We start from the raw sequence: 12,630 nt of genomic DNA, 5'->3' as shown, positions 1-12,630 counted from the left end.
TCTTTTTTTTGGTTAAAAAGTCACACATTGCAAAAGTAGAGCCTTGTGCTAATTTTAAGCTTTTAACACCCTTTTAATATGAATTCATATAAAAAATGTCTGAAATTGTTATGAATGCACAGTAAATTGTTTTTATAGTATTAAACATTAAAACATAGGTTGTTTACTACCAAAAAAAAAAATTGTCGTCATGAAGATTTTATCAAATTATTTGATTTTTACCCGTTATGTAATTGCGTCATTCTATGTATTTGGCAGATAGCATAGCTTAATGTAAACACTGCATAAATTCACCCCAATTCTATAAATTGTCTCAAATGAAGGTGTTCTACCTTAAATTTTATTAACTGATAGTAAATAAAAATTGTTTCATGACCATAACTGCATTATTGATCAATTAATAGTCCATTACTGACATCTGATGAAAAAAAGGGGGTCAATATTCCTTGACACTTCAAAATCTTTGGTTTTTTACTAAACTCATTGTAAAAGTTGTGCAAAGTCTTTAAAGCAGTAGGACTAGCAAGGAAAAATCAACCAAAATTAATCTTGATATTGGAAGTTTATGTTCCTGTAGTCTGAAGTTAAATATCAAGTATTTTCTATTAAAGTCATACATTACAGTTTAAATTGAGCTGTGAATTTTGCAATATAAGTCGCATTATTCTCAGATAGGATTTCTTTTACTACAAATTGACCAAGGAATAGAATAAAGCAAAACAAAAGACTTCTGATAAACTTTTTTGTCTCCTTAAAGCAGACTATACGTTATGGGGTTTTCTCATTGCTGAAGGCCGTACGGTTGACTATAATTGCTAACATCCACTTCATTTGAACTTTGGTGGACAGTTGTCTCATTGGCAATCATATTACATCTAATTATTTTTATACTTAACCATGTTAACTATAAACGTTGTTTTTGGTTTTTAAGTGGATTATACTTACACAAAACAATTACAATAACTGTTACAGATGTATTATTACCAACATTATTTGTAGCTGTACACTGGTAATTTCCCGCCTGTTTTCTGGTTATATTTGTCAGGTAGAGAATATTATTTGTACCAACAGGAACGTTATTTCCCTTCCATGTAATGATGCAATCAGGTTTACAATCAGCGTTACAGATTATATGACCAGCACTTCCTGTGAGCTCTTTAATTGTGTAGGTTTGATTCGGTGGCGAAATGTTGACTACGGCAGGACCATCTATGAACGATATATCAAATGCTAAATTGAATCAAATGTTTAATTTGTCATAATTTCTTACTGTTTTTGTCCGTTTCAAATGTGGATCTTACAACAGATGTTGCTTAAATTGACAAAATGTTGACCGATTAAACTTGAACTGGAGTATCATAAAATGTCAAGGGCATTTTTCACTTTTCTTTTTACTCTTCATTTCTGTTTTCAATTAGATTATGAAATAGTGGTAATCTTACAATTATTACTAACATTGAACAATAACATTGACAGCAACGGATGTTTTACTCCATGCAGTATTTGATGCATTGCAACTGTAATTCCCTGCCTGGGTCCTGTTTATCTTCTGTAAATTTAATACTGAGATATACCCATCAGACATAGTTGGTCTACTCCATGTCATTGCACAGTCTGGGTTACAATCATCTGCTGTGCAGTTGATGGGACCAACACCCTCTATAGTTTCTTTTACTGTGTAGATCTGTAAGGTTGGAGAGATTATAACGCTGCTGGCACCATCTGAAATAAAGAAGATCTGTTTTTTCCTCAGTAGTAATTCTATAAGAATATTCAGTAACTTTCTGATAATATGTTGTTGTAAATCGAATATAAAACGATCTATTTTTCAGAATTGTTGCACAACAAATTATATTTAATTTATATAAATAAGTTAGCAACACAACATTACAGAACTTACAACATTAGCATTCAACTATGCACATGATTTATGCGAATTTGAATTCTTAGTCGCCTGGAGTCTTAAAGAAGAGCTGCAATTAACCTGTACATGCACTATGAATATTGTCCATCAGTACCGAACCTGCCGAACGACAGAAAAGCTTAGATACATGGCATAAGATGACCACTGACCTGACTTTGATTAGGCACGGGACATATTGCAAGTTTTAAGTATTTGCTTTATGAACCATTATCCGATTAATCTGGACTAAAAGATGAACATTTATTGAGCAATGCAATATCATAAACTGCTCGCAGTTTGTTGAACCAAAATCAACTTCATGCAATATTCGTAACGATGAAGTATTTTATAGTTAAACTTGGCTATTGCACTGACTTGTTTAAAATATTATGACAAATTGCAAAGGGATTCACGATAAGATGGAATGTCAGTGTGACGTTGAAATACAGTTATGTACTATAAATATGACGGCACATACATGTACCAAGTAGTTACATGTCACTCTACCGACTCGTTATTTATGTTCAACGTTTATATACTGACCGATTTTAAAATGCAAAACACATTTTTGGTTATTTTTTTAATCAAAACATGATTGATTCTCATAAAACTACATGTACTTTTCATGCTTATCATACTTTCTGTTAAGGAATATTCAATACCTTACTTACCAGCTGAGGTTATTGAACATATATGGGTATGGATTATTGAAGTCGCTCGAAATTTAAAACACATAAATGATTTTTTCAAAGATTTCTGCATTGTACATATTATAAATCAGCACACCAGAATTTATATATAATATAATATTATAAATGTACACACAAACACATACGTTATTCTTGATTACAAATGCAAAACGTTATGAGTTTATCCCGTGTTCAACGTATTATTAGTTTTCAAATTAACATGTTGTACTTCAAAATGCGATAACAAGTCATGGGTTATTGTTTTATTGACGTATATTGCATATTTTCTTTTATTTATTTTCAATGAAATTATTTTTGATTATTTGTGTGTGTATTTGCTCATAAGATGAGTATACAGTAGAAATCGTGATTATGGCGGAAATATGAAACATTACAGTGTTTGTTTGGTTTGAGTTTAGACAAAAACGCTAATTATCTCTATGAAAGACAGATTAAAAATGTCATTTACCGTATATTTTATGATACCCAGAATGATGTGATAAACACATATTCGGTAATAACACTACTTAACAGTTTGCTATAGAAGTGTAGCAACGAATTGTCAAATCACAGGATTTGAATGCTACACTTAAATTAGACGAAGGAGGGTAAATTCGGCCATCAAATTTATGTTATGTAAACTTCGGTAATTAAATTGGTTAACAATTATAACTTTAAAATAAAAGAAAAATAACGCGATGTGGTGTGAATTTCAATTATACAAGCTTTTTATCAGAGGCTACATGTATATGTAAACAACCATACTGCCTTCAATAAAATGGACAAACATATGTCGTATAGCAACCTGTAACCGACCTGGCATGGCAACATTTCAAAAAATGAAAAAGAGAAATCTAACGTTGTGAAAGACTATCAAATCGTGTTAAACATTTGTGTATGAAAACCGAAGACATCATTATTTAGAACTGAGAATTGGAATATTAAATATTGTATAATTTAATAGTTTATTCATTAATTGGACTAAAAATTGAGATTCCAGGAACAGATTATGTTGTCAACCTTACCATCAGAATTCACGTTTGTAATTTAAATGGTACATGCAGTTAATACATGATGGCAGCCGACTATACTGTGTAGTTCACTTATGTGCATGGAAAATATTTAATTTGTATTGTTTTCTTTTACAAGCAGATAGTTTTTATGCAAATGTATTCTGTCGTCACAAATCTTGTAGTCTCAACCTTTGACACATTCAGTACTTCGTCTTAAAAAAAATCAAATAGCATGAACATGCGTAATTTTATTTTAACTTCTCCGTTATCCGGGTATGATTATTGTTTCAACACTTTTGCCATGACGTTTTCTATCACGTCCGCAACGTAAATGGACTTCTATAGGCTAAATATAGATTTTTTTTACACAAACGCCATGATCGTCAGAATAAGAGTATAAGAGATTTCCAACTCAAAATTCTAATAAGAACAAGAGTCCACACGCTGACATGCCTCGCCTGCTTTGTTTATCATGATTGATTTTATGCTGAAAGTCTGTAATATGAAGGTTTGACTACAAGTATCACATAAACTTAACATTATAAAATGATCCATGTAAATAAGGTCAAGGAAAGTCCAAACATACCAAAAGGGACATTCAAACTCAAAAGTCGGAAACAAGCTAACAACCCCATAACAAACAAAAAACGAAAAATGACCAAAAGACAAAATACAATATACAAAACACAACATAGAAAAAATTAAAGACTGATCAACAAGAACCCAACCAAATACCGTGGTGAAGGAGATGTTCAACCCGTCGTCATCATATAAAATAAAGTTTAACAATACAAAACATTTAGAGAGACCAGAAACGCCATAATTCACCAATGCCATCTGGAAGTTCAAGTGAATGTAAGTCTCCTAAACGTTTTGTTCCCCGTTCGAAAGAATAACAGCCAGATCTCGATGGAAATGTGCATAAATATTTCATTTGTGATAAGGAGTGGCCTGTATCTGCTTTAAGAGAGACAATGGCAATGAAACTGAACCAACGAATAATGGATTGTGCAACAGTGCTACAGGATAAACAGCTGTTGGCAAAATTAAGAAGTTGTGATGTCATACCACAAGAATTAAAGTATCACCCTTTTTGTCTCACAGCTGTATACAACAGATATAGAGCAAAAAGGGTATAAACAGATGCCGAAAGCAGTAGTACTCAGGAGGAAAATATAATGATAGAAACTGCATCAGTTGAGCTGGTAGCATACATCTTTGAAACTCAAACAAATTCTGAAGAGTCAGTGGTGTTTCGATTAGAAGACCTAGGTAAACATATACGAAGAAAGATTGACACAACTTGGTTCTTCTTCTGCACAGCTAAATTCTACGTGCCTGAAGGACAAGCTTTTGCAGAAGATGTCAGAACTTGAAGCATACGCAAAAGGCAGAGATATTCTTTTGATGTTTGAAAAAAGATATAGGACAAGCTATCGCGTTTGCTTGTGATTACAATGACACCATGCATATGGCAAAGATGACCGAAATGAATCGATACCAGTTAGCTACTAAGAAGACAACATTTTCTGAATATATCGATGACAGCATACCACCTCCTTTGTTACAGTTTGTGAAAATTATAGAGCATGGACCTGATATTAAATCACAGTTATACAAAGTTTCTACAAAGTCCAACTTAGCTCTGGCACAACAATTAATGTTTAAGTATCATCCAAACACCCAGAAAGTTCATGTTCAACACAGACATTCAGCTGATCGTGAGACACTATTTTTTGTGTATCTTTCACTATTACTCTATGCAAAAACCAGGAAGAGACAATTTATAGTTACATTATTTCAACATGGGTTATGCATCTCTTATGATCGGGTACTGGAAATATCAACTCAACTAGTAGGCGAAACTGTAGTTGAACGTTATTTGATTGAGGGTGTGGTTGTCCTCCTATTGAAGGGCAAAGTATAAAAAAGAAAATATGGTATGATTGCCAATGAGACAACTCTCTACAAGAGACCAAATGGCACAGAAATTGACAACTATAGGTCACAGTGCGGCCTTCAACAATGAGCAAAGCCCATACCGCATAGTCAGCTATAAAAGGCCACGAATTGACAAATGTAAATCAATTAAAACAAGAAAACTAACGGCCTAATTTATGTACAAAATAATGAACAAAAAAACAAATATGTAACACAGCAACAAACGACAATCACTGAACAACAGGCTCCTGACCTGGGACAGGCACATACAGAATGTGGCGGGGTTAAACTAGTTTGAAGGCGCCAATCCTCTCCTAACCTGGGACAGTGGTGTAACAGTACAACATAAGAACAAACTATAATAAACAGCTGCGCCATGAGCGCATGATACGCCCGTCGTCTTGTGTGTGAATTTTTATGCAATAAGCATAAATAGTTTCTGACATAAGGCGTGACATGCGAGTACCCTCTTTTTTTTTTACAAAAAACTCAATATCTCTAAAATAAAATTTTGAATCAAAACCAAAAGGTATACAGATCTTCATATTAATATAACTAAGAAGTGTGTAAAATTTTAAGCAATAATCATAAATCGTTTTTGAGATACGGCGCGACATGTGTAAAACCCCTCCCCCTTTTTTTACAAAATACTCAATAACTTAAAAATAAAATTTTGAATCATCACTAAAAAGTATACAGATCTTAAGGTTAATATAACTAAGAAGTGTGTAAAGTTTTAAGCAATAATCATAAACTGTTTTTGAGATACGGCGCGACATGTGAAAAACCCCTCCCCCTTTTTTAACAAAATACTCAATATCTCTAAAATAAAATTTTGAATCATTACCAAAAAGTATACAGATCTTAAGATTAATATAACTAAGAAGTGTGTAAAGTTTTAAGCAATAATCATAAATTGTTTTTGAGATACGGCGCGACATGTGAAAAACACACACACCCGCTTTAGTTACTAAGTCCCGTAACTCAAAAAGTTTTAATCTTATTTTCACCAAAAAGTATACAGATCGTTTGACCATCATAAGAAACAACTATGTTAAGTTTCATGAAATTTGGATAAGTCATTCTCAAGTTACGGTGCGACATGTTTACGCCGGACAGACAGACGGACAGACGGACAGACGGACAGACAGACGGACGGACGCCAGACATTTGTATACCATAATACGTCCCGTCAAAAATTTGACGGGCGTATAAAAATCAGTTGAAAAAAGAAAAAAACATTAGATGGATACAAATAGAAATACATCTTACAAAAATACAGAGTGGACGTGGACGGGTACTTGTACATCCCAACAACAAAAAGAAACTAAGCACAGATCTGAGAGTACTCGCAGTTACTGACAGCTAGTTCAAAGCCAATCAAAACTAATGAAAAAAGCATGCATCTATGACTAAAGTGTTAACCATAGTTGCGGTCGACAGCATGGACCACAACCCAAGCTCAACAACATCAAAATCATTCTTTCATGACACCGGAATCTCTATTTGTCAACATCCAATAACAGAAATTGTTGGAGCTAGAAGAGATCCATTTCTTGAGGATTCTGGTTATATCTACAAGAGAAACAGCAAATATATTGTACAAGCAGATACAAGGAAACTGTTGCACACTAAACAAACCAGATGTAATCAGTACGATGACTTCATAACCCAAATGCCAAACAAGGCAAACATTTATGAACCTATTAAGAAAAAACAAGTTTCTGTTGTTCATTTGCAAACCAAAGAAAAGTTCCGAAGAAACAATGTGCAAGCTTGCCCGATAGACTGCAGTCTGTTTTCAATGCTTTGTATATCCTGTCAAAGCAAACAATGCGACTCTGAAGAGTTTTTTAGTCACAAAAATTAGAAATTTCCTCCTTTTATTGTCTCAAAGTGGTAAAATCAATATTGGCGTTCATTCACAGCTTATTAACGTTCTGGAAGCTTTGGGGAATTTGCCATGAGGAGAACCTCAGTCAGACATAGTAGTAGTTGATGATGCGGCTATGGTAAATTCATGACCACAGGGTGGAACATACACTTTTGATGAGTACGTGAAAGTTGTGATTTTGTGGTACATTAACCACCTTACTTCAAAACATTCAAGAGTAGCCATTATATTTGATATTTACAAAGAAGACATATTAAAAGCACAAATACTTAAAGCGAGGGTTGCTTGAACCAGGCGGAAAGCTGTGGGCACCATTTGGACTCCATAATCTTTGGCGAGCTTCCTTAGAGTGGACGAAAACAGAACGGAATTGTTACAATTCCTTGCCGATAAAATTTGCTCGATTCAATCTGACAAAATGATTTTTGTGACAAAAGGATGTTATGACAAATTCTTAGGATGACCATATTGATCTCATTCCTGGAAATTACGAGGAAGCAGACACAAAGCTATGTGTTCATATCAAAAGTGCAGCCGAAAGGGAATGTAAGTCGACACTGATAATCAGCTCAGAACTACAACAACATTTGACATCAATGAAACCTGGCTTGAATTGTTTGCACGCAAACAAAGACAGTATGACGCAATTCCGCTCACCAGAGCTGCATTGCTTGAGCACACCAAACGAGATGCATATCAAAGTGGTCATTTATAGGGACAAGTAGTCACACATGAACAACATCTACCTAGTCCTGGCGATTTGGGATGGGTTAGGGATATAACAAATGGGTTGTGGATTCCCAATTGGACACAATTAGCAACCATTGCAGCCTCATGCCTTGAGTTCAACAAATGTGGAAACAAAAAACATGTTCTGGTAGATGCAAGTGTTATGAAGCTGGTTTGACCTGTACAACTTTGTACTCTTATAGCTGTTAGAACGAAATACCTGGGAAAATATGGCAGGATAATACATCATTCGGCCTTCCTGCATATCTTAAATAATTACCTATGTTTCAAACGGACATTTTTATTGCATATCCTTACCCCTGTTAATTTACTCGATTGTATGAACTTTTACCACCCTAACCGGTAGTGGTGATTTCTTTTTACAATTCCTGTCTGTTTAACGTATTTTCATGTGATTTTGTTGTATTTCAAATAGTTGTCACTCCCTATATCAAGGTTAAAAAAGGAGTGCATCTGTTTTCAATCTCTATTATTGAGCAAAATTGATGTCAATTTTTAAATTCAAGATGATCACCTTGAAAACAATTAAAAATATGTTGTTCACCTCTCTAATATGATAAAGTACACCATAAAGAACGTATATGCCAAATCCTATGCTTGTATCATCATTTGCAGGAATTTGTCAAATTTCGGTACTAAGCCGCCCGAATAAAAACATATTTACATGTTTTGCAGTACACGTATTTATTGGGTATATAGCTAATGGGTGTTTTTTAAGCATATTCGATACTTGAAAAAGTGAACTTATCATATTTCCCTTCTTGTTTTTGTTTTCCTGTGTATTCTAAGGCATAGTTTCGAAAATTCTATTGATGAATTTGCATCAATTGATGAAAAAAGATTCGTTTCCTTTTTGTCAGATTAAATTAAAACAGATACACATTTTCAGAAAATATTCAACTACATAGTGTCATGTTTTATTTGGGTTTGGTTTATTTTATTACCATTTGCAGAGAAACTCTTTTACTAGATACTGATTTGAACGACGTTTTGTGTTCTATTGGCAAACTGGATCCCTTCATCATTGAATGTACAATGTCATTCTGTCTGCTAGACATTCATAAAAGATAGGCGAAAGATACCAGAGGGACATTCAAACTCATAAGTCGAAAATTAACTGGCAACGCCATGGCTAAAAAAGAAAAAGACCAACAGACAAACAATTGTACACAACACACAACATAGAAAACTAAAGATTAAGCAACACGGTAATAAGTCTAATTCGGTACGTCACATTCGTGAAAAGGGGAAAGGATTGTAGTAACGACATTAGGCCTAAAACATATCCGCTATCATCTGTGAAAAGGATACTCCATTCCATAACGGTTAACAAACTCGTGATGGCGTCCGTAAAATTTACGAAGGAATGATTTAAACTTCACCATTTGGAACTCTTGGTTCAATAGCTTCCTTGTAAGCAGCAACCCTCTATCAAGGAAATCATGATGGGGAAATAGAAGCCCGGGAATATCGTATCAATTGGGAGATATATACTGCGTATGTAGGCGCTGCTGGATGCTGCTACATAGAAATGGAAAGTTCATAATTTGAAAGTTGAAATCATCTGTTTTGTCGCCAAGTTTTGTTTTCAACCGACCCTCATTGTCAATTTTTAGATGTAAGTCAAGATATGAGGCAGATTTAACTGTATCTGTTATATCCGTTATCTCAAGTTCGATGGGATAGATGCGTTCAACATAGTCACCAAATTTTGATTTATTTAGTGAGAGAACATCATCTATATAGCGGAAAGTAAAGTTAAAGGATACTGCTAACTTCTTTTCTTTCTTCCTAATAAGTTCCTGTATGAGGTCAGCCTCATAAGAATAAAGGAACAAGTCGACAAGAAGAGGGACATACTGGTAGTTGGTTTCCATTGGAATGCCGATTGTTTATTGAAAAACACGTCCTCCAAACGTAACAAATATGTTGTCAATCAAGAAATCAAGCATCTTGATAATGTCAGTTTCAGAGATTTTTTGTTTGAATCAGAGTGATTTTTTACAAAGTAGGATTTATCTCTCCTTTAGACAAAATACTTGTATCAACGTAGGTCATTTTTTTATGAAACAAAGCAATACCAACTCTTTCAATTTGTCTTTAGTTTGGAATCGGGAACATTTGTGTGAAGTGTAGAAAAGTCAAATGCTGTGTTACTTTTGCAAGATGAAAGAGTCTTAGGTTGTATGTAATATAAAAGATCTTTGGAATTCTTAAGTATCCACATCTGATTCACGCCACCTCTAGAATAGCAATAACTTTGAAGCCCGGCTTTGATTGCTGATAAAATGGATCTTTATAATTTGGAAAAAGGTTTCGTGGAGCACTTGGAAGACCCTAATATTGAGGTCACCGGTAATAACGTGGCAAGCCGTATTATATATGAATGGGGAACTAGCACAGGTGCAATCAGGTAGCTTAGACTTGAAGTCGTCAATATTGAGATCCTGCAACACGTGTTTGTAATTGAAAATTTTAGTTGCAATTGGTTTGGTATAGGTATAAGAATTGATAGGTACAGACTGATCTTTAAAATAGGAAGGCCTGAAGCCTATAGCGTCTGTCTGTCTTATTAGCCAAATCTACCAACCACATTACATTGATTTAATTATTTATCGTGCGCAACAAACACATACATGATGTTATGTTATGTCGTTTAAAATCAAATTATTTCACGGAAAGATACTTGTAACGTTTCTCTGCATGTGTGATACGCTGTAGTCAAACAAGATTCATAAAAATTGAACCACAAAATGTTTAATCAACTTCTACTCCTGACTTTTTAATACATTAAGCCAACTGTTTGTTTCATACATGTGCATATATGTATGCAATCAATATATTCCATCAATTTGATTTTCAGAAGTTAACATGGTGAAATATACTTCTTCTTTTTTTGTATCCATGGCAACATTCTGCATTTATTTGCCATAAAATATTGCAAAGTACTATGAAGGCTATATTAATCTTCAGCTATAGGAAAATTAATTTTCTCACACACTAGCTCTCATATTTGAAAAATCCACAGGGCCAAAATGCAAAACTACACACCTAATTGTGGAGTGCTATCTTAATATTCTTTGGAATTACAGATTATACAAATTTGTACTTACACAATATTTCAACAGTTTTGTTCTGGGATCCTACACTTTGATTTTCGATATTCAGAGCTGTGCAGTACATGATTTTTCCTTCATCTCCACGATTCCCAGTATATGTCAGTACACTAGATGATATAACTTTACCATTACAATTGAGACTACAAATAACATCCTGAGGGGTAGCCAAACTGGTGATGTTGGTGCCAGACATATACCACTGTATTCTTGAAGATGGTCGGCCAGCATCTGTTTTACATTGAAATTGTTGTGTTTTTCCTGTCACAATTTCTACCGGATTATCATCGAATGGTGTTGCCATTATATTTACTTTTGTGATTGGAACTGTAATGATATAATGTATAAATGTCGTGATAGCCTCTTAAACATTGCTCAACCAATGCAAAAATCACAGTCTACATATCGGATTAATTCCTTTTTATTTTATTCCCAAAATATAATTCTGCAGGTGCAATCAAATCAAACTTAAGCCGATCACATATTACGTCTGGTTTAAAATTTACTTTTTAAACCTAAATCAACAATAATGAAAAAACAAAGCAAGCTAGAAATGGAATGTGCTGTAACTTTAAGAAAGAAATGCGGTATAGTTCTGTGTAAAATTATGCTAAATTACAATAGACCATGTAGACTGTAACTCAAGAACAATACACAATAAGTTCCTTTTGTCCCTAAAGACATGTTTGAAAATACCATGTTTTTCCAAAAGAGAAACATTGAACAACGAGCGGCCCTTTAAGTCTGAACTGTGAGCACTAAATTATCAAAAAAGGATTTGGACCACTAGAGGTTTTCCGTATTTTATTAGAACCCATACAATAGTCAAGTAAAAATGAAAGGAGGTATGAGTATTTCTATTGTGATGACCTTTATCCAACAGTAAAACATCCTTCAAAAACGTTTATTGAGTTAAAAATTATACCAACGACATTGTCAGTTTGTTTTAGACTTACGTGTTTGAATGTCCCATTTGCATCTTTCACATCTGTGTTAACAATCAATAGTAATTTCAGTGTTTACACTTATCAAGATCATCAATTATGAAAAGGTAGATCAGTACATGACATAACGTTTTCGATTTTAAGAAAGTGTTTTGGTATTTTCAGCCAATATTAAAATTGCATTTACTTATTCTTGATATTAATTGAAAAAATATTATATTCTAAACGAACCTAAAATGTGTAACTGTTTTGAAAACGTTTAATGCATTCAATTTGAAAAAGAGAATTTCTTTTTTATTCTCTTTTTTCGATGTTTACTATCTGGTTAACCAAAAATTTGAAACAAACATTTTAATGTTATGATTGTAACAAAGTTATAT

The 12,630-nt window shown here is 33.7% G+C and overlaps 1 protein-coding gene across 1 annotated transcript; it reads right to left on the bottom strand.

The window, feature by feature from the left end:
• Positions 1-543: 543 nt before the first annotated feature.
• LOC127702818 (B-cell receptor CD22-like) lies at positions 544-11,627 on the bottom strand. Its single transcript, XM_052207118.1, has 4 exons — positions 11,304-11,627; positions 1,456-1,722; positions 946-1,209; positions 544-578 (listed from the first exon to the last, which is right to left on the bottom strand). Exons 1-4 carry the CDS (start codon positions 11,608-11,610, stop codon positions 544-546), a joined length of 873 nt encoding a protein of 290 aa, XP_052063078.1. The 5' UTR covers positions 11,611-11,627.
• Between the last annotated feature and the right edge of the window lie 1,003 nt (positions 11,628-12,630).

Source organism: Mytilus californianus, unplaced genomic scaffold (genome assembly GCF_021869535.1).
Source record: "Mytilus californianus isolate M0D057914Y unplaced genomic scaffold, xbMytCali1.0.p SCAF_5, whole genome shotgun sequence".
Taxonomy (NCBI): domain Eukaryota; kingdom Metazoa; phylum Mollusca; class Bivalvia; order Mytilida; family Mytilidae; genus Mytilus; species Mytilus californianus.
The sequence above is the reverse complement of the archived record's forward strand: the minus strand, read 5'-3'. Positions and strand labels throughout refer to the sequence as shown.

Coding starts and splice junctions, on each gene's coding strand:
- LOC127702818 (XM_052207118.1), bottom strand. CDS start 11,610: ATGGCAACACCATTCGATGATAATCCGGTAGAAATTGTGACAGGAAAA. Junction 1,723..11,303: donor CAAAACTGTTGAAATATTGT/GTAAGTACAAAT, acceptor TCTTTATTTCAG/ATGGTGCCAGCAGCGTTATA. Junction 1,210..1,455: donor TGTCAATGTTATTGTTCAAT/GTTAGTAATAAT, acceptor TATCGTTCATAG/ATGGTCCTGCCGTAGTCAAC.